The 27211-nt window shown below is 38.6% G+C and overlaps 1 protein-coding gene across 2 annotated transcripts in view; it reads right to left on the bottom strand.

Annotated features, from left to right (window-relative positions):
- The window catches only part of Atl3 (atlastin GTPase 3), a 48309-nt gene that overhangs the window by 19988 nt on the left and 1110 nt on the right, over positions 1-27211 (bottom strand). For both annotated transcript variants that reach the window (XM_010636122.3, XM_010636121.3), the window contains exons 2-8: positions 15397-15611; positions 15046-15189; positions 10511-10615; positions 9945-9995; positions 2552-2608; positions 1524-1616; positions 456-594 (exon numbers count right to left, since the gene is read on the bottom strand). In XM_010636122.3, the coding sequence (XP_010634424.1) occupies positions 456-594; positions 1524-1616; positions 2552-2608; positions 9945-9995; positions 10511-10615; positions 15046-15189; positions 15397-15603 (796 nt within the window). In that variant the 5' untranslated portion in view covers positions 15604-15611. The remainder of the gene's footprint in view (positions 1-455; positions 595-1523; positions 1617-2551; positions 2609-9944; positions 9996-10510; positions 10616-15045; positions 15190-15396; positions 15612-27211) is intronic.

Below are 27211 nucleotides of genomic sequence, written 5' to 3'. Positions count from 1 at the left end.
AGACCCTGTCTCAAACACACACACACACACACACACACACACACACACACACACACACACACACAAGGAAAGAAGGAAGAAAAAGGAAAAAGGAAGGAAAAGAGATCACTGATGGATATAACCATCATAATTTCAGATAAACAGATGTAAACTAATTCTGATGGTCACAGTAAATTAGGAGCAAAATATGAACTAGACTCTAAATACTCTTTCTAAGAGACCAGGATATTTCTCTTAAGCATTCACTTTTTTTTTAACACAGGGTCTTGCTATGTATCCCAGGCTGGGTTTGAATTCACAGTGATCCACCTGCCTCAGCCTTCCAAGTGGTGAGATTACAGGTGTGCACTACCACACCTGCTAGCAATCACTCGATTCTTAATTGACATTTACTGGTTATTATTTAATTCCACAGACCAAGTCACACATTTGGAACAACAACATCTATAACACACCTTTCAATTTCCCGTCAAAGTCAGGGCTTGTGGCCACTTGGAGGCCTGGATGTGGTAAGAGAAAACAGGTAACATCGGAGAAACACGAGTGAATGTGATTTCGAACATTCTGAATTTCTTCATGTTGATGTTCTTTTACCTGCCAACAAAGACCAACAATTTACCAACCAAAGGCTATTTGGTGTTCTTCACCAGGAATCACCAGTGTGAGGACAAAGGAAAGAAGACTTTCCAACTCTGATGGAAAACTCAGAACCCTCAGAAAAAATAATTGTATGAGTGTGATTAACTACACTTGGCTCCTATAATTAGAGACAGGTAATAAAGAGCTTGTTTGTTTTTTTAACTGTATTGCACAATGCTTAAGAAGGACAAAAGGAGGTTTGTAGGAAGGAAGGAGGATCTAGCAATGACTGACAAAGGACTCCTGTGCTTTGTTTTTGGGGGAACAGGATAGGTTTGTTTATATCCATGCCAAACTACCAGGCATGGTGGCACACGCCTATAATCCCAGCACTTGAGAAGCTGAGGCAGGAGGATCACTGCTGAGTTAAAGGCCAACCTGGGTTACATAGTGAATTCAAGGCTATCCTGGACTAACAGAGCAAGACCTTGTCTCAAAAAAAAAAAAGACTATAACAACTAAAATTCTAAATGTCACATTCTAAAGGCACATTAAGCTGAGCATGGAGGCACACATCTATATTCCCAACACTTGGGAGGATGAGGCAGGAGGCTGGCTTTGAGTTCGAGGCCAGCAACTACATAGTAAGACTCTGCCAATAAATAAACAAACAAAGGTACATTAGAACCTGGTTTAAAATGTGAAACACAAATTATAATCATACTTAGGCTCTTGACTAGAATTGTTCTCTACAACTGCTGGACATTACCCACGTTCTTTAATTTTATCAAGAATAAATAATATTCATTTACACTAATATTCATACATATTTAACACACATAGTATCATTTTCAATAATCTGCTTTAAATTCAATATCCAAAGGCAAATAAGAAAGTCATTAATGCTTTTAGGCAATTCTACACCACAAATTATTCCTACTTACCTGTAAACGTTTATCCAAAAATGCCATTCCTCCTTGTAGTCCATAGCTATACTCATAAGGGAAACTCCAGTCTCGAACTAGAAACATCAGTGTCTATTTAACAAGAGAGTAAAATATATTATGACTTTGCATGAATGCATTTTCAAGATAATAACTGCAGTATATGTCTGCATAACACCAATTTCCCCAAAGGGGACAAAGACATGTGCTGAAAGATTTATCTATTCCATAATACAGAAACTTTATAAACACTAGAAGGACACATCTAAGCTAAATATGAAGTCAATATATCTCAACTGCTAGTTTCATCCCCAAAGGTTATTGAAGAGACTAGTGGACAACATAAATTTGGGGCTCTGCCCTAAAAGCAAGTAGGGAGAACTCAGTAAAGGACAAGAGAGCAAACAAAGTGGCACCAACTAATAATGAGATCTGCTATTTATATCAGAAAGAAAAAAGAAACAGCACAGTTTGGCAGGCACCTGTAGTACTAACTGAATCCCCCGATAAAGGGGGAAAAGAAATAATGATCACATATTGAGGCACCACTAGCCTCACAAGAGGCTAAAGTGCAGGTCAGCAAATGTCTTCTAGTAAGAGCCAGAGAGTAAATATCTTAAGCAGCTCCTGAGTTCTGCTGCGGTAGCAAGAAGGCAGTCACAGCTGATGCATAAACAGATAAAATAAATATGCCACTAATATTTTAGGTATGGATGCTGACATTTGAACTTCAGATAATTTACATGTCATGAAATATTCATCTTTTTCTTTTTCAAACATTAAAAATACAAAAGCCAGTTCTTGGGATGTAGCTTAAGAGCAGAGCACTTGCCTACTAGCATTGCATGAGGTCCTGGGTTTGATCCCCAGCACTGCACAAAATGTATATATACGTACATAAAAACCATCTTTAGTTCATAGGTCATAAAAACAAACAGGTAGAATGCCAGATTTGATCTATGAGCTGAAGTTTGATGCTCTGCAAACTAAAACAAAGATATGAATTATAATCATAGTTAATATTGTACCTGGAAGGGTTTTTGGAAAATTTCATCCATTGCCAGACGACCATATTCGGTGAAGAGCTTTAAGAAAGAAAATTTGTGTTATAATCAAAATTATTTAAAATACTTCTATGCTATCCTTTAGCAAAGTGCTCATTTAACAGACTAGATATTACTTACATTGAAACCAAGTTCTGTAGTTTATAAAGCCCACAGGAAGCTAGGCATGGTGGCACATGCCTATAATCCCAGCATTTGGGAGGCTGAGGCAGGAGGATTTCTGTGAGTTCGAAGATAGCCTGAGCTACATAGTGAGCTCAAGGCCATCCTGAGCTACATAGTGAATCCCTGTCTAAAAAAAAAAGAGCCCATAGGAGCCGTGAACCTTAAAATAATCTTGATTATTCCTCACTCTCACATTCTACATCCCGATACATCAGCAAATTCAAAATTCAACCACTCATTAATTCCACAAGGTCCAGAATACCACAGTAATCTCCCAACTAGTCTTACCACTTCAGCCCTGGCCTCCCTAGACTTTTCTCAAAACAATAGCCACAGTAGCTCTGTTGTAAGGTTAGGCAACAGCACCCCTCTATGCTTAACCCTGCACCCTCAGTATTAAAGCCAGTCCATACAGTGTAATCCAGCCTTACTCTCCCTCCAACTGTGTCTCAAACACACTGGTCATACTGCTGCCTCAGAGCCTCTGTCTTGGCTCTTCCCTTTGCTTTATTTGTTGCTTGGTTGGTTTTTTGAGACAAGTCTCACTGTGTAGTTCAGGCTGACCTTGAACTCACTATATAGAGGAGATTGGCCTTGAACTCACAACCTCAGCCTCCAGAGTACTGGGATTACAGGCATGTACCACCACACCTGGCCCCTTTCCTTTGTTTTTTTTTTTGGGGGGGTACCAAGGATCGAACTTGGGCCCTTGCACTTGCAAGGCAGGCGCCAGAACCACTGAGCTAAATCCCCATTCCCTAGCCCCTTTGCTTTTTTTGAGACAGGGTCTCACTGTATAGTTGAGACTGACCTGGAACTCACTATGTAGACCAGGCTGGTCTCGAACTCACAGCGATCCTCCTGCCTGAGCCTCCCGAGTGCTGGAATTACAGGTGTGCACCACCATGCTCGGTCCCTTTGCTTTTAATGTTCCTCCCCTAGAAACTCTTAATCAGCTGCCTCACTTCTTCAAGTCTTTATGCAAATGGCTCCTTTTCTTTTCTTTTCTTTTCTTTTTTTTTTTGGTACTGGGGATCAAACTCAGGACCTTGCATTTGCAAGGAAGGTCAAATGGCTCCTTTTCAAGGAGGCTTCCATGGCCAACCACCTAAAAAGAAAAGATCACAGCCTTCCACATAGTCTTTCCCCCTGCTGCCCCCAGTACTGGGGATTGAATTTAGAACCTTGTGCTTGCCAGGCAGGCACAGCACCACTGCGCTACATCCCCAGCCCATTTTTCTTTATGGTACTGGGGATCAAAACTTGGGACCTTGTACTTGCGAGGCAGTCAGTGGAACCACTGAGCTAAATCCCAGCCCCCATTTTTTAAAATATGTTTCCAGTACATGCAATTTACAATCATCTTGGGGAGTGGTTTCAAGTACATACTAAAGCTTACTTCCTTTTTTAAATTCCCTTTCCTTCCCCTCCCTCCCTCCTCCACTCTATCCCATCTTTCATTCTTGTTGACATTATTCGTCTTGGTTCACATTATGGCACACGTTTGCATTAACTGAGGTTATTACCACATAGTATTTCTTACTCATGTCCCTTTTTAAATTTTTTCTCCCTAACACTCAACACTAAGGTAGTACACCTTTACTTGCCCTTGCTAGGATCTACCTTTACAATGAACATTTAATTCCAGAAGAGCAGTCAGTATCCTTGGTATATAGTAAGGCCTTACCCCTCAATGGACAACTGACACATTGGCTAAGGCTGGAAAGGAACTAAAATTCATGCAACCCTTCCAGCCAAGTGAAGAGCATCTTGCAAACCCAGCTCTGCAAAGTCCTTTTATGGCATTCTCCATGTCGCTTTTAACAGTACCTTATTATTTCTTAATTTCAACATCTGATTTGAGAATGATTTACAAAGAATGAAAAAAAACCTCAAACTAAGGCACATTACCATGAAAACATGCCAAAAATAAGATCTTACAAGCTCCGGAAACAAAAAGGTAACATACAAATGATCCAGACTGAGATATTACAAGACTTCAGCAGCAACCCTGGAAGCTACAAGACAATGATGCAATCGATACCTTCATAACCCTAATAGAAAACGAGTTCCATTCTCTACTTCTAGAATTAGACTCAATAAAATATGTTCATATTTAAGACCTCAAAAAAAGTTACCTCCTATGCATCCTTTTTCAGGAAGCTACTAGAGAATGAGTAGAATCGAGTGAATAATCAGAAGATTAAATGGGAACCAACTGAGGTGGAAACTGAAAAGAAATTGCCAGGACTGTGGCAAAGGAAGGCCGCTGAATGACAACTGTGTCTATACAAGGCAGCACAGACTACAGCAGGGCTCAGTGCCCAGGAGTGAGACCTCCCTTGGGAAAGATAAAGCAAGCCTTACTGTTAGATGGTGCTTCAAAGTGTTACAAATCTGTGGACACATTAGTAATCATCATAAAAAAAAAACAACTAAGCTGAAATGGAAAAGGTAATTAATTACAAGAAATATAATCATAGTTCACAATGGGCCTGTAAAGAACACGTACAAGCATTCATGGGTCCGGGACACCCAGACACAAAACCTGTAGATCCTCAAATCCCTTACATAAAGTGGCAAGGTATTTGCATATAACCTACACACATCCTTTGTCATCTCCAAATTACTCATAGTGTCAAATTCAAAATAAATACTATGCCTCAGGAGGCTAAGGCAGGAGGATTCCCCTGAGTTTGAGGCCAGAGTGGGCTACATAGTGAGTTCAAGGCTGGCCTGAACTGTATAGCAAGACCCTGTCTCAAAAAATTAATTAATCAATTAATTAGCCTGGGCATATTCAGTACAGACTCAATAGTTTTTTCAAATATTTTCAATCCAAGGTTGGTTGAATCCATGGATGAGAAACCTTTGGAAATGGAAGGCCAACTATACACAGGTGTGATTAAAAAAAACAGAGAATATCTGCAGCTAAAAAAACTTATTACAGTAAAAGACACACTGCTGTTAATGCTCCTCGAAACATTCCCCCTCATTCTAAAACCACTTAGCCCATCATTCTTGTCACTTTTTTTTTTTTTTTTTTTTTTTTTTGCTAAATCCCCAGCCCTGTGTCACTTTCTTAAGTAGTTCTGGAAATCCTCTTTTGTGAGTGTCTTTACAAGGTATTAAAAAAAAATGTTGTGAGGGCCAGAGATTTAGCTCAGCGGCAAAGCGCCTGCCTAGTAAGTACAAGATGCTGAGTTTGATCCCTGGTACCAAAACATAAAACTGCAGTGAATGCTACTGCAAACTGCCATCCAACTGAAAGGAAGACTTCATAGAAACCGTGTCCTTGTCCGCCCTATTCACCAGATCTCACACTGTGTGACTTCTGGCTTTTCCCTAAAGTCAAAATAACCATGAAAGGGAAATGTTTTGAATAGATTCAGGATATCAAGGCAGACAAAACAGCGTAACTAGAGACATGAAAGATGACTTCCAGAACTTCTTTAGAAAGTACAGTAGCAAGAACAATGGGATAAGTATGTTCAAAGTGAGGGGGAGCATTCTGAGGGATTTTAATGGCAATGTGTCTTTTATTGTAATAATTTTTTATTTAAGCACACACCATATTTTTCTATCACACCTCATACGTACCCATACAATTAGATAAATATGGACTTTTAAAACCAAATATCGGGCTGGGGATTTAGCTCAGTGGTGCCACATCTGCCTCACAAGCACAAGGTCCACAAGGTCAATCCCCATACCACAAAAAAAAAAAAGTTGTAATATAACTATTGAAATAAGAGAGGAAGGATGGGTTGAAGGATGGAGAAAGTAAAGAGTTATCAATATTTAAATTTTTTAAATCAGAAAGGAGGAGGGTCGAGGATTTAGCTCAGTGATTCTGCTGTCTGCCTCACAAGTGCAAGGACCTGAGATAGAACCTCGTACCAAAAAAGTTTTTTTAAATCAGAAAGATCAGAAAGGAGGAGTATAAACATGTTCTTAGGCTGATAATCCCAGCACTGTGAAGGGTGAGGATTGCCATGAGTTCAAGACCAGTCTGGACTACATATCAAGTTCAAGGTCAGCCTGAAGTACATAGCAAGATCCAGAGTGAAAAAAAAGAAAAAAAATCTACAAGGAGGGCTAGAAGACAGCCCTGCATGAAACCTCAGGTTACATCCTCAGTAACACCAAAAAGCAATGTTAAGTGGTTGCCTCTAAAGAGAAGTACTAAATAGTACAGCCCTTATGGAAAACAGTATGGTGATTCCTCAAAAAAATTAAAAACATAACTACCACATGATCTAACAATCCCACCACAGAGTATATATCCAAAGGAACTGAAGTCAGTATGTCAAGGGTGTATTTCTACACATAGTGACTATTATTCTTTCACACTCCATGTGTCTCAGGATCAAACTGTGGAGCTGATGACTCCTGAAGCTCGTTTACCTTTGTTACTTTTAAACCATTATTTTCTATTGTCTTGCAAAAAGCTTATTCCTTGGATCTTTAGCACTTCTTATACATACCTTTTTCCCTCCTTCCTCACCACTTAGTCCATCTACTAACCACTGGTCATTCCCTCTTACTGGGAACTTTTAACACCTGTCCTTATCCTGACATTTTCCCTCCACCAAAATAGGGATTTTTGTTTAATCCTTGCCTCACAACTCCATGCCAACCAACTTCCAAGATCTTTTCCACTCCAATATATCCACATCTTGGATTCTGTCACCCATAAGAGTTCTACAATCAAAGTCATAAATTTGAATATTATACTCTTATTACAGTCTCCTCAATCTTTTTTAAAAAACTACTGAACTATTCCTATCATTACTATTCTTTTGCCCCCACCAAGACTTCAATTCCAGACATCTCTACTTCCCCTTCCAAACACAGGTTCTCTTCCAGAATTCCCTTTCTCAACCTAGAAATATACAAGTTATTCATAACATCTGCTTCTATCTCAACCCCCAAACTCTTCCACTTCAAATTATGTAACTGCTGCTTTTACCACAAAAAGCAGTTTCACATTATATACTTAATATTGAGAAAATTTAAAATGTCGTTCACTGAGAAAATTTCCAAACTTTAATATGTCCCCAAACTCTTACAACTACATCCAGTCAGTTAATGAGACTCAAGAATATAAGTAAGCAGGCTGGGGATTTAGCTCAGTGGTTCCGCCTCCTGCCTCACAAACCCAAGGACCCAAGTTCAATCCCCAGTACTGAAAAAAAGAAAAAGAATATAAGTAAGCTGGACATGGTGGCAAACACTTGTAACCCTAGCATTCTGAGATACTGAGGCAAAACATTGGCAAGTTTGAGCCCAGCCTAGGCAACTTTCTGACTCAGTGAGATTATGTCTCAAAAAATGAAAAAATGAAAAGTACTAGGGATGTAGCTCAGGACAAAGGCAATCCCCAGTACCACAAAAAAATTAAAATAATCAGTGCTCCAAACACTAGCTTAGGTAAATCTTAAAGGAAATGTGAGCTGGGCATCATGGCATACACCTGTAATCCCAGCACTTGGGAGGCTGAAGCAGGAAGATCACTATGAGTTGGAGGCCAGTCTAGACTACAGACTACACAGCAAGACCCTGTCTCAAAAAAAAAAAATAAAAATAAAAATAAATGGGATTCTTTTTAAATTTGAGTTCAAAGAATATCTCAGATTGAAGTAGGAGAGATAAAGGGAAGGTATTTCAAAAGTTACAAGAATTAAACAATTTAATTCTGTAGGAACTATGAACATTTGCTTTATTAGAGAAGACTGAATAAAATGAAAAATCATAATTGATAACGGACACCATGTTAAATAGACTGTGCTGAAGAACAAACCAAGGCTTGGATGTGATGCAAATTATGATGGAAATGTAATATAGAGCTACAATTCTCAACTACTGAGTCAAAAACTAGTAGAGAGCATTGATTGCATAGTGCAACAGTTGCTATATTAGCATCACTGCAGGCCAATTATTTTTTTTCCAGTAGCAAGAATCAAACTGAGGACCTTGTGCTTGTAAGGCAGGTAGGCGCCACTGAGTTAAATCTCCGGCCCTAGAGGCCAATATTTAAGAATGATTTGCTCTATTTATTTTTAAAAGACAGGAACATGAATCTAATTTAAACTCCCTATTAATAATGACCCATTGGGCCAGGGATTTAGCTCAGTGGCACTGTGCCTGCCTCTCAAGTGCAAGGTCCTGAGTTCGATCCCCAATACCAGAAAAATAATGACCCCCTCACTCAAGTTTTGATGTTTCCTTCAATGTTGGCAAGGGAAGCAGAAATTAGAGAAGCATGCCAGGAATCAGAGCCAACCTTGGATAACCCAGAAAAACAGATGAGAAATGCTGCCATAGACAAGATGTTAAATAAGAATACATAATAACAGTAACAATGGCTAGCAATTATTAAGCACATACTATTTTCCAAGCATTTAACATTGTACTATGCACTTAACAAATATTAATTTTTTAACCTCACCTGAATATTGCAACAACTCCATGACCGGTCTCACTAAACGCATTTCTGCCTTCCTAAAAGATCTATTTTTGTTTTGTTTCGTTTTTTGTCTTTTTGAGACAGGGTTTTGCTATGCATTTCAGGCTGGTCTTAAACTCACAGCAATCCTCCTGTCTCAGCCTCCCAAGTGTTGCTAAAAATCTGTTCTGAAAAAGGCAGCCAGTGATCTTTTTACAGTAACTCACAACATCATTCCTCTGCTCAAAACTCTCTTGGCTCCCATCTCCCCCAGGGAAAAGCTCAAATCCCACATGATGTAGACCTCACTGCCTCTCTGACTTCATCATTTAGCCCCTTCCATCACACACTCCAACCCAACTTATCAGTCACCTTGCTCCACTCCACCTCAGACCATCCTTGCTGCTCCCTCTCCTTTAATACTTTCCCCATGATGTACCTCAACGACTTAGTTACCCACTCTCTTCCACTCTGTGCCCAAATCAGTAAGGCCTTTCTGACCACTCTGATCCACTTCAGCAATATATACAAAGTACAGGATTACTATAAACCAAAAACCTTCCCTCACATTCTGTTTACCAAAAACTACCCAATTATTTTTGCAGTACCAGGGATTGAACTCAGGACCTTAAACTTGTCAGGCAGGCACAGTGCCACTGAGCTAAACACTCTACCCTTATTTTTCTTAATCTTAAAAGTTTAACATGATATAATATAATGTTAAAGTATATGAGGAATAACTACCTGCAGCTGTTGAAGATCATCTTCTTGAATGTTCTGGGACAAATTGTATATCTAGAAAACAAGAATTCAGGGCTTACTTCAAATCCCAAAAAAGTCTACAGCACTGAACAGAAGTTTTGCACAATTAAAGATTTGTAGGGCTGGGGATTTAGCTCAGTGGTACCATGCCTGCCTTACAAGCACAAGGTCCAGAGTTCAATCCCCAGTACCAAAAAAAAAAAGAAGATTTGTATACAATATGAAGCCTGTTCAAACAGTAATATTATCTGTCTGTTGGAAAACTGTAAGCCTGTTTTCATAGTTTTCTAGTGCTTACTATTTTCTATATGACAAACTGATATAATTTCAATTTCCATGTTTTTGGCTTTTTTGGAAACATGTTTTATATAATTTACCATCAAAACAGAAAAATAATTTAGCTTCTCTTGAATTCCTAAGAAATTACATGTATATCTAAAAGAATATTTCTATATCATCCAAGGAATCTTGTTAATAACACAGTAACTAAAACTAGATGTTCTCCATTTACTGCATTTCCTTTTTTATTTCCAGTCAAGCGGTTTTACCTGAACAGAACTAGTCATGGTGCTCAGAGCAAAGATGGTAGCACAGTCTTTCACAGTTGACTGACTGTCAAATGCCCCCTGGGTATCCATCAGAACAACTGCAACCTAAACAAAAAAAGAAAAAAAACACACAAACGGGCTGAGCATGGTAGTGCACACCTGTAATCACAGCACTGGGGAGACTAAGGCAGGAGAACCACTGCAAGTTCAAGGCAAGCCTGGGCTACATAGAAAGTTCAAGACTAGTCTTAACTACATAGCCAGACCCTATCTCAAAAAACATACAAATGGGTTAAAGTGAAAAGGAGGGACATGTAAAGAATATATTTGTTACATGAGCCTTTAATCCCTGCTCACAGCTCCTAGAAAAGTGCAATTACTTAGGTGCCTTGCTCTTGCTCGGACTCAAGCACTTTGCTGTAGAGGATGTGTTGTGACCTGGTAAGATGTTATAAAACAGGCATACAGAACAACATGCATTGCCCTACAATGAAAAAGTCCAATACTGAAGTCCATTAGCTCATTATCAGCCAATTAGCCAACTACCACCATCAGCCAGCCATTCATGTTTTTGTTGTTACTGATAATGTTGAAAAAGAAATTTAAAGAACTGACTTAAATTTAATTTTCCTTTTTTAGACAGGGTCTTACTGTGTAGCGTAGGCTGGCCCCAAACTCAGGGCAATCCTCTTGCCTCACAGCCTCCTGAGTGCTGGGATTACAGGCATATGCCACCACACCCAGCAAGTTTAATCTTATGGGCTGAGATATTTTTGTCATTTATCTGCAAGACTATATTCATTCCTGCAATTTCTAATGTTTCCTGGTTGTTTCACATTAAGAAAATTAACATTTGGGCCAGGGATTTTGCTTAGTGGTGCCATGTCTGCCTCGCAAACAGAAGGTCCTGAGTTCAATCCCAGTACCCAAAAGAAAAGAAAGAGGGGGTAGGGATTTAGCTTAGTGGTTCCAACGCCTGCCTCACAAGCGCAAGGCCCCAAGTTCAATCCCCGATACCAAAAAAAAAAAAAAACAAAGAAAGAAAATTAATTAATGTTTATTTCAGCCTTCACAAAAGACAGAATACAACAAAGATGCTACATGGTGGGTCTAGGCTACCACCACTGATCTCTATAAAATACAAGGATGAAAGGAGGCGAAGGGAAGAAAAAAGAATTAGTTGAGTAAATATACCAACTCCCCATGATAAATGTAACCATTATGTATATACTGCAGACACATACTAATAAAAATTTTAAAATAACAATAAATATACAACAAGGTTTTATGAAAACCTCAGGTTTTCTAAAATGGCTGAAGAGTCTATCTATTGCACTCAAAAAATAAGATGTATGCAAAATGTTAACATAATACTTTATAATCCTTATATGATGTTATTCATTATTCAAAGTCATATAATTTAAACATAAATCTTCAAATCTGTACATAACATAGGTAGTTCAAAGAGAGGACAAAGTTTAACACACTCAGAAAGATAAGTACATTTGTCTACTGCAAACGTGTACTAATGAAAGTTACAAAAAAAGTAAATTTATCAAATGAGTGCCTGACTTCATTGAAACCTAGATTACTGCAAAAGCCAGCAGAGAAGCTTTTTGTGAGATTCTATCAAGTCCAAGAAGAGAGATTTCATAGTCAAAAACATTTTAAAATAAGATTTATAATAAGTACAAATGAAATATAACTATTGTTATTCTTAGGAGTAATATACTTACAATTGTTTATATTCAAATCCTGTCACACTGTTTGCCTTTCAATTTATGTTCCTTATCCTAATCAACACCATGGTAGAACATAAGATAAAATTAAAGCAAAAGAATCCTGGGCAGAAAAGATGATCAAGTTTCTAGCCTGAATACACTGAAATCCAATGACAGAAAATGTAATCATGGTTCACCTTCTATTCATTTGTGATAAAGGTACTATCAAATTACATGAGCAATTAAAACCAATCCTGGGGCTGGGGATTTAGCTCAGTGGTTCCACTGCCTGCCTCACAAGCACAAGGACCCAAGTTCTACCCCTGGTACCAAAAAAAAAACAAAAAAAAAAAACCTAATCCTGGCTGGACAAACACTCATATACAAAAGAATGATACTGGATTCCTATTTTATACTATAAACAAAATTAACTTTAAATAGATCAGACTCAAATATAACATCACAAAACTCTCCAAAGAAAACATACACCTAAATCTCAGTTACCTTGCATTAGGCAACCGTTTGTTACATATAATACCTAACACATAAACAACCAAAGAAAAATAATTATCAAAATGAATAACTTTTTTACTTGAAGACATTAACAAAGTGAAAAGGCAATCCACAAAGTGAGAAAAATGTCTAATATCTGGAATGTGTCAAGAACTTCTACAACTCAAAAACAAAGACAAGAGCCAGAAGTAGTGCCACATGCCTGTAATCCCAGCTACTCAGAAGGCTGAAGCAGGAGGATCCCAAGTTAAGAGCAATATGGGTAACTCCTCAAGACTATCTCAAAATAAAAGTAATTTTTAAAAGGCTGAGGCTTATGGCTCAGTGGTAGAGCACTTGGCTAGCAACCATTAGGCCCTGATTCAATCCTCAGCACTACAAAAAAAAATACCTTCTTTAAAAAAATAAAAACAAGCCAGGGGTGGTGGCACACGCCTGCAATTCCAGCACTCCAGAGGCTGAGGCAGGAGGATCACTGTGAGTTTGAGACCAGCCTGGGCTACATAGTGAGTTCCAGGTCAGTCTCAACTACATAGTGAAACCCTGTCTCCAAAAACCAAAATAAATAAATAAATAAAAACAAACATAACCCAGAGCTGAGGATTTAGTTCAGTGGCACCATGCCTGCCTCAAACATGCAAGGTCCTGAGTTCAATCCCCATTACCAAAAACAAATTAAAAAGATAACCCAACTAAAATATGGATTTGATTTGAATAAAGATTTTTCCCAACAAGATACTGAAATGGCCAATAAGCATAGGAAAAGATGCTCAGAATCACTAGACATTAGGGAAATGCAAATGCAAATCCAAACTACCAGGAGACGTACTTCACACCTGACAGACTGGCTAAACCAAAAGGTATCAGGTGTTGGCAAGGCTCGCTGAAGTCCACAAGTTTGAGGTCCACCTGAGCTACATGGAGCTCAAGGCCAGCCTGGACTACAAAGTAAGATCCTGTCAAAAAAAAAAAGGAAAAGTTCTGTGTATCAGTATAAAATAATCTTTAGGTTATTTAGGTGAGAAAAAGAAAAACAGAGACCAGTCAGTAGAATATACTACATATTTTTAAAAGAAACTGAATTGTCTAACATTTGGTTTTATATATACAGTGAAAAATCACTGGAAGTTTTCATTAGAAACTGATGACAGCTAAGGAAACTGATGACAAAAAGGGAACTAAGTAGCTAGAATAACCAGTCAGTAGCTATAAGTAAGTAGGCAAGTTTTGGGACTACAGCCATGTGCCACCATGCTTAGCTTACACGCCACTGTTTTCAATTGTATTCCAGTCCTTCCTTTTTTTTTTTTTTTTGGTTCAGGGGATCGAACTCAGGACCTTGCAAGGCAGGTGTGGTGCCACTGAGCTAAATTCCAGCCCTACAGTCCTTTCTTCTTAAAACAGCTAGTCACAAGCCAATAGACTGATTTCTCTACCCATAATGGGTAATGAACATAGTTTAAAAAGCTGTGGCCTAAAGACACAACTAAATAGGGGCCAGGAATTTAGTTCAGTGGCCCTGGGTCCTGAGTTTGATCCCAGTACTAAAAAAAACAAAAGACACAATTATGCATTTATACATGAAGATATTTATCAGGATGTTCACTGTAATAAGAATGATACAAAAGAAAAGCTGAAAGAGGGAAACACCTCTAATCCCAGCACCCTAGGAGGCTGAGGCAGGAGGATTGAAAGCCCAAATCCAACCTGGAAAACTTAACAAAACTGTCTCAAAAGTACAAAAATTTTTAAAAGGGGTTGGGAATGTAGGACAGTATAAAAGCCCTGAGTTCAAGTCCCTCCTCCCCCCAACATACTTTCATACTACCAAAAAATAAATAAAAAGGCAATGAAAAAGTCTACCAGTAAGGAAATGTATAAAACGTACTATATTCATATGCTAATTTAAAGTAAATAAGCCAGATATACATATTAAAGAATGTTGACTTTTAGCCTGGCGTGGCGGCTGGTGGCCCGCGACTGTAATCCCAGCACTCCGGAGGCTGAAGCAGGAAGATCGCTGTGAGTTTGAGACTGACCTGGGCTACATAGTGAGTTCCAGGTCAGTCTCAACTACATAGTGAGACCCTGTCTCAAAAAAAAAAAAAAAAAAGACTATTGACTTTTAATTAAAAAGTACAAGCAAATGAAAACATTTCTCTACTTTTTAAGCCACGAAAGTTCAAAGGTAAAATCTCCCTGAGTATTAAAAAATAAGACATTCATATTAAACTCTATTTTGGCTAACATCTAAAGAATTGCTAACAGTCTAGAATATGTGAAAAGTCTTTTCTTTCTTACCTTCTTTCCACCTGGCTTCTCTACAGTGAAAACTTCACTCCAGATCTGAATCCCAGTGGTTTCTGGGTCAGAACCTCCTCTCCAGGTAAATCCTGTTAATGGTTCTTCAGGGTCACCCAACCAACTTGAATGACCACCTTCCTTCTACAAAAGAAATAAAAGACTTCCATTAAATCTTTTTGTGTATGCCAGGGCCCTGTACCTGCTAATCAAGTGCTTTACCACTGAGCTACATCTCTAGCTCCCTTGTTAAATTTAAATAAGTAATCTCATATACTAAAATAATTCATGACCTTATTTTGCACATAAACATCTCATTTTCTTTCTTCAAGTGAACTAATTTTTCCTCACCTGAGAATATAAGTACCGTAGCATGAAGTCCAGAATGAAGGATTTGCCCTTACGGAAGGCACCAGCCACAGATACCACCACCACATCAAGATCTCGGATATGATCCTGTAGGAGGATGCTGGTCAAGGCTTTCTCTTCTAGCTCAAAGGAATGTTGGTCTTTGTGAACCAAAACAACTTGCACTGGCCCAGGTCTTCCACTCTCCATGGCGTCACCTATATTAATGTAGAAAAAATAAATTAGTTTCAAATATAAATAAATATTTTAATATCAAGAACAAAAATTTCATAAACAGGGGCCAGGAATTTAGCTCAGTGACACTGGGCCTGCCTCACAAGTGCAAGATCCTGAGTTTGATTCCAGGTAAATTCATAAACAGACAAATACACTAAGTATAGAAGGAAAAAAATGACAAATTTGACTTCCTTAAAATTAAGAAAGTTCAGGGTTGGGGATGTAGCTCAGTGACACAGTACCTGCCTGGCAACCACAAGGTCCTGAGTTTGATCCCCAGTACCTCAAAAAATAAAATTAAGAAAAGTTCAGCCAGGTCCAGTAGTTCCTGACTTGCCTGACTTGCCGTTAAGAGGTTGGGCCTGGTCAGAAGAGGTAGGTCACTGTAAACAAAGATTAGATCTCCCTCCCCAGATCTTCCTTGACTCACTCTGCTTTCCTAGATGCCATGAGGTAAGCAGCTTCCTTCTACCTCGACCCTTCTACCATGTTACTTCTACCCTGGAGACAGACAACTATGGACTGATACCTCTACAAAACATTAGGCAAAAAAAAAAAATCTCTCTCCTTTTAAGTTGTGGATGCCGGATATTGTGTTCCAGGGACAAGAAAAGTGACTAAGACAGATATTCAATACTCAATCAACCTATGAAAAGGTGCTTCTATACCATTACTTACCAGAAAGATGTAAATTAAAACCACAGTGAAATACCACTGCCTTCCCAGCAGAAGACCGAAACTTTAAGACAGTATCAACTATGGGAAAAAATGTAGAGCAACTGGAATTTTCATTCTTTCTGATGAGAGCATATAACACAGTTTAGGTACTTTGGAAAACTATTTGGCAGTATATATTAAAATTAAACAAGGGGACGGGGATTTAGCTCAGTGGCGCCACACCTGCTTGGCAAGTGCAAAGTCCTGAGTTCAATCTCTGGTACCGACAGAAATAAATAAATAAATATAGCTATCATTCAGGAGATCTACTCCTAGGTATGTATAATATGTAAGAAGTATAAATGCATACGACCACCAAAAGACATTCAAGAATGCTCATTATCAAGTTTACGCAAGACAGTCCAAAAGTATAACACAAAATATCCATCAACAGTAGAGAGGCTGTCCTCCACTACAAAGCTTTTTACATACATTATTTAATCCTCAGAACAACTGTATGAAATAAACAATGCTGGGGTTTTTTTTTGTTTTGTTTTTGGTACCGGGGATCAAAATCAGGTCCTTGCGCTTGCAAGGCAGGTGGCAGAACCACTGAGCTAAATCCCCGGCCCTCAATGCTGCTTTTTTAAATCATTACTAAGGGTGAATCCAGGGCCTCTGCACTGAGATACAACCCTGGTTCCCTTTTTTTTTGTTTATTTGTTTGACACAGGGTATCACTAAACTAAATTGCTAAATTGCCCAAGCTGGGCTCAAATTTGATATCCTCCAGGCTCAGCCCCACAATGTGCTGGGATTACATGCGTGCACCACCACACCTGATGAGACCTATTTTTAAAATGAGGAAAATGGGGATAAAAAAAGAATTAAAATGTGTTATATGCATGCACAATTCCCCACAAGGAATATAATCATTTAATGTAAACATTGTACTAAAAAAATAAAAACTGAAAAATAAGATAAATAAAATGAAAATACAGCTCAACAAAAGTAAGCTGGAACAGATCTTCAGCTGGTTAATAATTCAATCAAAATTTCAGGAGCTACTAAGTGTGTAATTACATGCTTGTAATCCCAGCACTTGGGAGGCTGAGGCAGAAGGATTGCCAAAATTTAAAAAGCCAGCCTGAACAACATAGTGAGACCATCTCTCAAACCATTCACCTCCAATAAAGCTTCTATAGTTCAAAAGTAAACACTATCTAGTAGTACTTTCCCTACCAGAATTGAAAGTATAAATTCAGAATCACTTAGTAACTGTGGATTTATGGAAAGTTTACAAACAGCCACCCATGTGGCCTAGAGAATGGGTCAAATCACTATTTCTTTAAGTACACGTGCTATTAATATCAAGATTCTTTAGGTATTTAAAAAGAGCTTTTAGGGCCAGGGATGTAGCTCAGTGGTTCCACTGCCTGCCTCGAAAGTGCAAGGACCCAAGTTCAATGCCTGGTACCACACACACACACACACACACACACACACACACACACATACAAAAACAGAATAAAAAGTTTTTATTTTAGTATTTATGTACCTAATATGTACATTAGCAAATTCCAAGTCAGTTTAAGGATTACTGCTCACAGAAGGCTAAGTTTAGGAAACAATAAATGAAATCACATTTAAGGACACATTTTAAGTAAAGCATAGTAGAGACAGGGAGGTATGGCCAAAATCACAACTATGTTTCCTAAATGACTTCTATCTGAGAAGCACTGAAGGCTGCATGTTCACAGCAGGCAAAGCAGATAGATCAGCTTGACTGCCAGGCCCTACCATTTAAGCTACAGGAATTGCTGCTCCCTTTTTGTACTTGCAGTGTCACCAACAAAAGGTTTCTTCTCATTTTTTAATTTTTTGCAGGCGACTGGAAAACAACATATAAGTTAAACATCATGCTATCCAACTAATATTATCCTGCCTCCATTGTCGCCTGGATAGAAAGAATTTCTGTGGATAATTTTAGGGTTCATATTGCCACCATAGGAGATAAATCCAAGACTTAAAGACCTCCAGGATTTTATACAAAACAATTAACAAAATAATTTATTCAGACCTTATGGATAAAGCATAGTGCTAAGTACTGTGCAATACTCGAAAGAAGTATAAAACAAAGTCCTGATTCTGGCAGAGACGGCTGGTCATCCCAATATTCATTTCTCCCTCCTGTTAAATAATAGGTATTTCACTGGGCATATAAAGAAATACAGAAGAAATGCTGTTCCAACTCAACCTGGTAGCTGGAGTGTGACCATAAGACCATATTCCGACCAATGGGAAATGATGAAAAAGATACAGGCGACTTGTTTCCCCACTTCCTGCTGGCTTGCTGAAAAACTGGGAATGAGTTATCTGGGTGAGGTATAGTCTGGCAACACCCAGAATATTGGAGCAATGAGAAAGGCAGGGCCCTAGGACTTTGTGCACAGAACTGCCATACTGCTTCATTTTTATGTGAGAGAAAAATGTCTGTCTTGCTTAAATCACTTATTTGGAGGCTCTTTCAGATACAGCCAAACCTAGCAACCCATTTCATTATTACAGTTTACATTCAGCAATGTGAATAGGATACATAGTTATTATGATACACAGCAGGCACACAATAAGCAATTGTAATGAATGATATGTACAGTTGAAGGTAACTACACTAAGGATGCAGGTGGCTCTTGTCAGAACCATAGATGTAGAAGATAAGAGTACATGGGCTAGGGCTGGGGATTTAGCTCAGTGGTTCTGCCACTTGCCTTACATTCAGCAATGTGAATAGGATACATAGTTATTATGATACACAGCAGGCACACAATAAGCAATTGTAATGAATGATATGTACAGTTGAAGGTAACTACACTAAGGATGCAGGTGGCTCTTGTCAGAACCATAGATGTAGAAGATAAGAGTACATGGGCTAGGGCTGGGGATTTAGCTCAGTGGTTCTGCCACTTGCCTTGCACGTAAGGACCTGATCTAAGGGAGTCACCCACAGAGGAACAGGGTTTCCTGAAATCATGAGGTCTGGGTTCTTGGACCATGGCCTTCGTATGAAGAGGAATGATGAAATGATTGGAGAAAAAATTAATATAAAAAAAAAAAAAAAAAAAAAAAAAAAGTACATGGGCTACAGGCAAGATGAAATAATCCAGTAAAAAAAATGTATGCAGAAAGGGCTGGAATTTAGCTTAGAGGTGCCACCACCTGCCTCATAAGTGCAAGGTCCTGAGTTCAATCCACAGTACCAAAAAAAAAAAAGAAAAAAATGTATTGCAGTTGTGCAATATGCTAAGTTGACTTCTGTGGACACTTGAACAAAAAAAAAAAAAAAAGATAGTTTTTATTCCTCTCTTGCTTCCTGCAACAAAGTACACAAGAATGGGGTGGGGAGCTGATTTTGTGAGGGAGTTAGAGTGATCATGCATTTCGCTTCATGAGTAGTATAAGAGTCATCAGCATCAGCAGGCATGGTGGCACATGTCTATAATCCCAGTATCACTCTGGGAAGTTGAGGCAGGAGGACAGCAAGTTCCAGCCCAGCCTGGACAATTCTGATTTAAACAACCATCTTTATCTTTTGCTTCCTGAAGAAACAGGGCTACATTACTATTTTTCATGTAAAAATTTCATGTTCACTTATCCCTTTCCAGGTATCAGATAAAGATCCTTTGCTGACTTATCCTCATCATAGACCTCCTAATCTTTTAGATCCCTTCATCAAAACTTTAGGGAAACCAGGCCTGGCAGCACAGACCTCTAATCCCAGCACTCTGGGATGCTGAGATGAGAAGATGCAAATTCAAGCCCCGCCTAGTCAACTAAACAATTTAGTGAGACCCTTTCTCAAAACAAAAAAAATGGGCTGGGGATGTAGCTCAGTACAAAGGTGCTATGTTCAACCCGCAAGGACATCTTTCAATCTTGCCTGTCACACTAATTATCCAAGCCACCATTTCCATTTATGTCACTTTATCCCTTAGGCTGACCTCTTCCACTCCAATTTAGTACATAAGCACATCATGATAGCACCTACATAAAAGTCTAGTAGTATAGGGATGTAGCTCACGGCAGAGCACCTGTTTAGCATGTATAAATTCATGGGCCAATCTCCAGCACCATTAAAAGCAAACAAAAATTTTGTGGACTGATGATTCAAAGCTAAAAATCTACATTCTATAAGTCAAAGTCTTTCACCATTTTCTCCGTCATATTTTTAAATTTCTTACTTTCCTCGCCTGCTAGGAAAATTTATTCTCATTGGTCTTTCTATTGAGAGGAAGTTTGGATTCAGGTCCTGTCTTGATTCTAAAACTTCAAACATACAACCTCTGCGACCATTCCTTCCCAAGGTCTGAAATTCTTCTTCCTCCTTGACTCCAGGGAAGCATTTACTCATCCTCCAATACTCACCTTCAAATGAAGACCTTCCCTTTGTCCTTATCATCCTAACCCCAACCTTCTCAGAGTCTCCTGATTTACATATATTTTTTTTTTAAAAAAGACTCTAGTCGGGCATGGTGGCGCACACCTGTAATCTTAGCACTCAGGAGGCTGAGGCAGGAGGATCACTGTGAGTTCGAGACCAGCCTGGGCTATATAGTGAGTTCCAGGTCAGTCTCAACTACATAGTGAGACCCTGCCTCAAAAACAAAAAACAAAAAAAAGACTCTAAAATCAAGACAAGTAGGATTGAGTCTTGAGTTTTTCCCCTCTGAAATGCAAACTCTATAAGGGCAGGAATTTTCTCTCATTTGCTCAATGCTCTATACCTGAAGTTCCCAGAACAGTGCTCACATATAGCAAACAATCAATAAAAAAATTGTGGAATAAATTAGTAAACTCTACCTCTTCGTCACAATGTGATTTGGAACAAATTGTTTTTGTTTGTTTGGTTTTTGTTTTTGTTTTTTTGAGACAGGGTCTCACTATGCAGTTCAGGATGGCCTTGAACTCACTTGGAGCCCAAGCTGGCCTCAAACTCATGATGATCCTCCAGCTTCAGCTGCTCAAATGCTGAAATTACGGATGTGTGCCACCACCCCCAGCCTCTGGTAGAAATCTCCAAGCACTTATATCTCTATTTATAAATCTAATACCCATCTCAAAGCACAGCAGCTGATACATACTAGGAATTCCCATATGCATATTCCTGTTTCACTGAAACCTTGTACTATACATACTATTATTCCACTAATTGCAATATTACCATAGTGTGATTAAGATTTAAAAACCAATCAGAAAGTAGGCAAATGAACAGAACAGATACCTCTCAAAAGAGGTACAAATGGCCAATAAGTCTATGAGAAAATGTTCAGTTTCTTTAGCCATCAGAGATATGCAAATCAAAACTACACTGAAATCCATCTCAACCCAGTCAGAATGGTTATTAACAAGAATACCAAAAGTAATGAAGCTGGTAAGGATGGTGGGGGGCTACACTGTTAGTGGTAATGTAAGGTACTACAACCCATTATGGAAATCAATATGGTGATTCATCAAGAAACTAAACACAGGGGGCCAGGGGTTTAGCTCAGCGGTTCTGCCACCTGCCTCACAAGCACAAGGACCTGAATTTGATCCCTGGTGCCAAAAAAAAAAAAAAAAACTAACATAGAAATACCATTTGATCCAGTTATTCCACTTCTCGGTATATTCCCAAAACAAAGTCAGCACACTACAGTAATAAATACTCATTTTTACAGTGGTGCAAGTCACAATAACTAAGCTGTGGAAACATACTAGATGCCTGTTAACAGGAAAAATGGATAAAGAAAATATGGTATACAAACAAGGGATATTCTACTACAACAAAGAATGAAATCATGGCATTTGCAGGAAAATGCACAGAACTGGAGATCATGTTAAGTGAAATAAATCAGACCAAAAAGCTACATATTAGGTTTTTCTTATCTGAGAAACCCAATTAATTAAATGAAAAATGACAGGAATCTAAAAGGCAGACTTTTGGAAATGGGAAAGGGGGTAGAGGACAGAAATGGTAATGGAATAGAAAAAGCTCAAGATAGCCAGGCATGGTGGTGCATGCCTGTAATCCCAGCACTTGAGAGGCTGAGACAGAAGACTGCCACAAGTTTAAATCAACCTGAACTATGTAGCAAGACCCTGTCTCAAAAAAACATCAAGTACAGATGCTGAAAATCTTTGGATAAGAATTAGCATCCTAATAATTTGTATAGTTTATATGCACTATTTTTCCTACTTACATATGAAGTATTTAGTTATCCTTTACTTCTAACATAACACACCTTCATCCAGACTAACCAATAGATTACACATGCCTGTTCAAATGATTTCTACAGTAATTACATTCCATTCGACTAGCACTACACTAGGATGACAGAAAGCAACCCAAGTTGAATGAAAAATAAATTTGAAAAAGGTGAAAGTCATAATTATTCCTGGAAAGAATTTGTAAAGAAATGTACATACCACAGTACTGACTCTTCCTGGAATTATAGGCCACTATGACAAAGAAAAGAGCTGGGGGTGTAGCTTAGTGGTAGAGCACACGCTTAGGATGTGCTTAGGCCCTTCTGCATTAAGGCCCTGGGTTCAATCACCGTTATTACAAAATTTTGACAGTACAGATCTGGGTTTTTCAACTTTGCCACTATTGACATTTGTGGCTGCTGGGCATGGTGGTGCACACCTGTAATCCCAGCGAATGACTGTGAGTTAGTGAGCTCAAAGCAAGCCTGACCTAGACAGCAAGACCCTGTCTCAAAAAACAAAACAAAACAAAACAAAAAAGACATTTGTAGCTGGATAACTGATTTGGCATGCAAGGCGGGGGTGAGGGCCTCCTATGAGTTATATAGTATTTAGCAGTATCCACAGCCTATACCTGGTAGATACCAGTAGTGTTCCCCTCAGGTTGTGACTTTCAAAAATGTCTCCAGTCTTTTTGTCCCATGAGACAAAGATCACTCTTTAACATCTGTGGGGTAAAGACTGGCATGGTGATGCATGCTGTTAATTCCAGCACTCGGGAGGTGGGGAAGGAGGTGTAAGAGTGGGAGGCCATCCTGCACCATAAAGCAAGACTCAGTCTGAAAACACTGGGGTACAACTAGCCTCAGGGCTCATCCTTACTGTCCAGAGAATTCTTAAAAACAAGTAACTAAAGTTACAGAAACACTTTCCTGAAAATATTGTATGACTCACAGTAGAGTTATGACCTGAGTTTTCCAGTCTCCTTTTTAAACACCACATTCTCTAAAGGGCAAGAGCAACACACCCAAAAACAGAGGCATTTGCATGCCTCATCTAAGCTGGCAGTCACGATAGTTCCTGATTCACAAAGCCAAAGAAAACACATATGCAAGGGCAAGTACACTAAGTCCTCTCCCAACTCTAGAACTGCTAGGTGTAGTACATTTGGTGCTAGGGAAACTGGTATTTATATATACAGTATTCCATTTTGGCCTAAGACAGTAAATGTAACTGCAGACACACTACACTGTTTCAGTACAACTACTATTTAATGCCAGCTAATCACAATCTTGAAAAAATTTAATATTCTAGTTAATTAAAGTTCTTTATGTTGTAGAAAATCTTTGTGCCTTAACACAGAATACTGAACAAAACCACATTTTTGCCAGGCATGGTGGCACACACCTGTAATATCATCACTCAGGTGATGATCATCATCATCATCCGAGGCTGAGGCAGAAGAATCACTTGAGATTTTTAAGGCCAGTGTGAATTACCCAGCAAGACACTGTCTGAAGATGAGAGAGAGAGAGAAAGAGAGGAAATATGCAGAGACAGAGCTGAATGTAAATGTCTGCAGCCCGGGGAGGTGACACATACCTGTAGTTCTAGCTACTCAGGATGCTGATATAAGGGAATCACTTAAGTCCAGAAGTTCAAGGTAAGCCTAAATAACACAATGTGACCCCATCTCAAAAAAATATTAATTAAAAACTAAAAACAAATAAAAGTGATGCCAGGCTGGGAACATGGTTCAGTGGTAGAGCACTTGCCTAACATTCATAAGGTTTGATCCCCAGTGCCACAAAAAATAAAAATAAAAAGGAGTAAAAAATAAAATTTAAGAAAATTAAAATACCACGCCATACCACAGGTGGAGAGGAAAAAAAATGTAAAAACTTGTTTTAATAGAATAAATTCAGTAATTTTTTATTTTCAGTAGTGACTTATGTGCTTTTTTTCTACACATAAAACCACCAAAATCAATCTAGCTAACTGAAGGTTTTAATTAGCTATGTTCCACTTAAATAAAGCTTTTTTTAATTAGCAGTATTTACTTGGCTTGAATTTATCATTTTAAGGTATAAACACACTCAACTCCTTTGCTTATTTGCCTACTATACCAATAAAACTTATCTCCTAACTTATGTTCTAGCTGGGCCAGGAATTTAGCTCAGTGGTTCTGCCACCTGCCTCACAGGCACAAGGTCCCAAATTCGATTCCTGATACCAAAAAATATATATATATATGTATATATATTCTCTCTAGTTGTGAAATAGACTTAGCTAATTCTAACAATCAAAATATAGCCAAATAAAAAGCATTTTTTAAGAAAATTGTACAGAACTTTTCAATATTTGTTAGCTGTGCTAACAAATTATATTTCCTATAAAAAAAATCAGTCAAATGTAAGTAATCACCTACAGAAATATTTAACTCTATACTAGTATGCAAAATAGAACAACTACAACTGGAGGGCTGAGGATGTAGCTCAGTGGCACCAAGCCTGCCTGACAAGGACAAGATCCTGAGTTTGATCCCCAGTGCTGCAAAAAAAAAAAAAATTGAAGCTTCAAAACAGCATTATTGGATAATTGGGGGTTTTTTTTGCAACTATTGCCTGGTTCTAAAAGATTTTCTTTTTTGAAAAAAGGCTTTCTCCTTTTCTTCACTGTTGTTTTATGTATATATGTCTATTGTATATAATATAGTAATATAATAAAAATACATTCCTAAACTCTCAAAGACAACTCAGGAAAATGTTTTTAAAATTTAGACAAACTACCAGGCATGGTGCTACACACCTGTAATCAGTCCCAGTTCTCAGGAGGCTGAGGCAGGAGGATCATAAATTTGAGGCCAGCCTAGGCATATAGTGAGTTGAAGTCCAGCCAGGACAACTCAGCCAGATCCTGCCTCAAAATTGAAAAATAAATAAAGTATAGTTGTGTTACTTGAACTCTTACTCAAAGAACTTTGAAAGACATTGCTATCGACAACTGTACTTAAACTTTAAATCAAATCTCAAGTTTATAGACATCTAGGATTCCCTAAAATATTTCATGAAAACTTTAACCTTTAACAATGTGTGGCCGGGCGTGGTGGCACACACCTGTAATCCCAGCACTTGGGAGGCTAAGGCAGGAGGATCACTGTGAGTTAGAGAGACCAGCCTGGGTTACACAGTGAGTTCCAGGCCAGTCTCAACTACATAGTGAGACCCTGTCTCAAAAAACCAAAAAAACAAACAGTGTGTGATTAAACTGGGAATTGGAAGACTTTGCGTTGCTTGTTCATGCAACAACCTCTATCCCCGTAAGGGGGATCAAATCCAGGGCCTTCACAGCTACATCCCCAGACTTTTTTTTTTTTTTTTCAGCTTTAACAGACTTCTTATTTTGAGACAGGGTCGCACCAAGTCATGAAATTGTTCAGGGTGGACTCAAATTTTCTTCATGCTGCCTCAGTATCCCAGAGCACTGAGTTACAGATATGTGCCACCATGCAGTTTATTTCATTCGAAATTAGCGCCAAAATAACCTTTACCCTAACAGGTTGCTAGAAAGAGAAGGGGGATGGGGAGGGTTCAACTACCAACAACAACAAAAAAACTCTGTAAATATGTACATGAATAAGGGTATATATCTCAGAGGTAAAGCTCTGGCCTACCAAGCATCAGGCCTTGGGTTCTCTCCTCAGGACCTTACTTACTGAACGCTAAGGAAATTATGCTAGTACACATCTGTCCTCTTATTTTTTAATTTTATGAATATTAAGTGAGATCCTAAACTGTAGCTAATGAAATGATGCTGAATTAGCGCAAAGCTTCATTAGCAGATCTTTTTTAAATTCTCAAAAATATAAGTATTAAAGAAGCTGAGGGTTTAGTTCAGTGGTTCCACCGCCTGCCTTGCAAACAGAAGGACCTGAGTTCAATCCCGGTACCAAAAAAGAATACATTAAAAGTATAAGTATTAAAACAGCAACAAGAATTTCTAGGCTAGTTTCTGTGGGGATTGAAAAAAGAAAAAAAAACTAATTTAAATTTCCAGTTCGTATTTTGCCATGATACTAACAGAGTAAACTCTGTAGGTTGTGCTTTTTAAAATCTGCTTCTCCAAAGTAAGCCAAAACGTGTTAACAGTTTTAATCCGCTAGTTTTTCTTCCGCCTTTCACAAATCGACGACTTCGTATTCAAATCTGAGGACTGGAACTTATTAAAGATTATTCAAACACTGTTCTTGACCTCTTGCCTTTAGATTTCACAACTCAAACTCCGGGAAATTTCAGAAGCACACACATTAAAGCCAGGTAAAATGACAGGAAAAATCGCATCTAAGAATTTACGTTGACTCCCTATTTGGTTTTTATTTAATACTTTTACCACTTCTTTAGGAAAGCAAAAGAACAACGTACTAGAGAACTTACTACGAAGCCAATCCAGGCCAATTCTTTCTAATCTCCCTTTATGGTTCTAACCGTGGATGGGAAAACAACTTTCCTATGTGCCAATGCTTCAAGGTCGTTACAATAAAAATAAAACTCGCAACTCTAAGAACGCTACGTAGCCCTCCAGCTCTCGGCACAGAAAGCATCCACATTCCCGCTCCTCGCCAGCCCGTTAACGCGGCCCGAGCCTCAGGCTGGCGCCCCGGGGCTCTGCGCAGGGCGGGGCT

The sequence above is a fragment of the Fukomys damarensis genome, unplaced genomic scaffold, assembly GCF_012274545.1.
Source record: "Fukomys damarensis isolate Sample0158 unplaced genomic scaffold, DMR_v1.0_HiC HiC_scaffold_27, whole genome shotgun sequence".
NCBI lineage: Eukaryota > Metazoa > Chordata > Mammalia > Rodentia > Bathyergidae > Fukomys > Fukomys damarensis.
The sequence above is the reverse complement of the archived record's forward strand: the minus strand, read 5'-3'. Positions and strand labels throughout refer to the sequence as shown.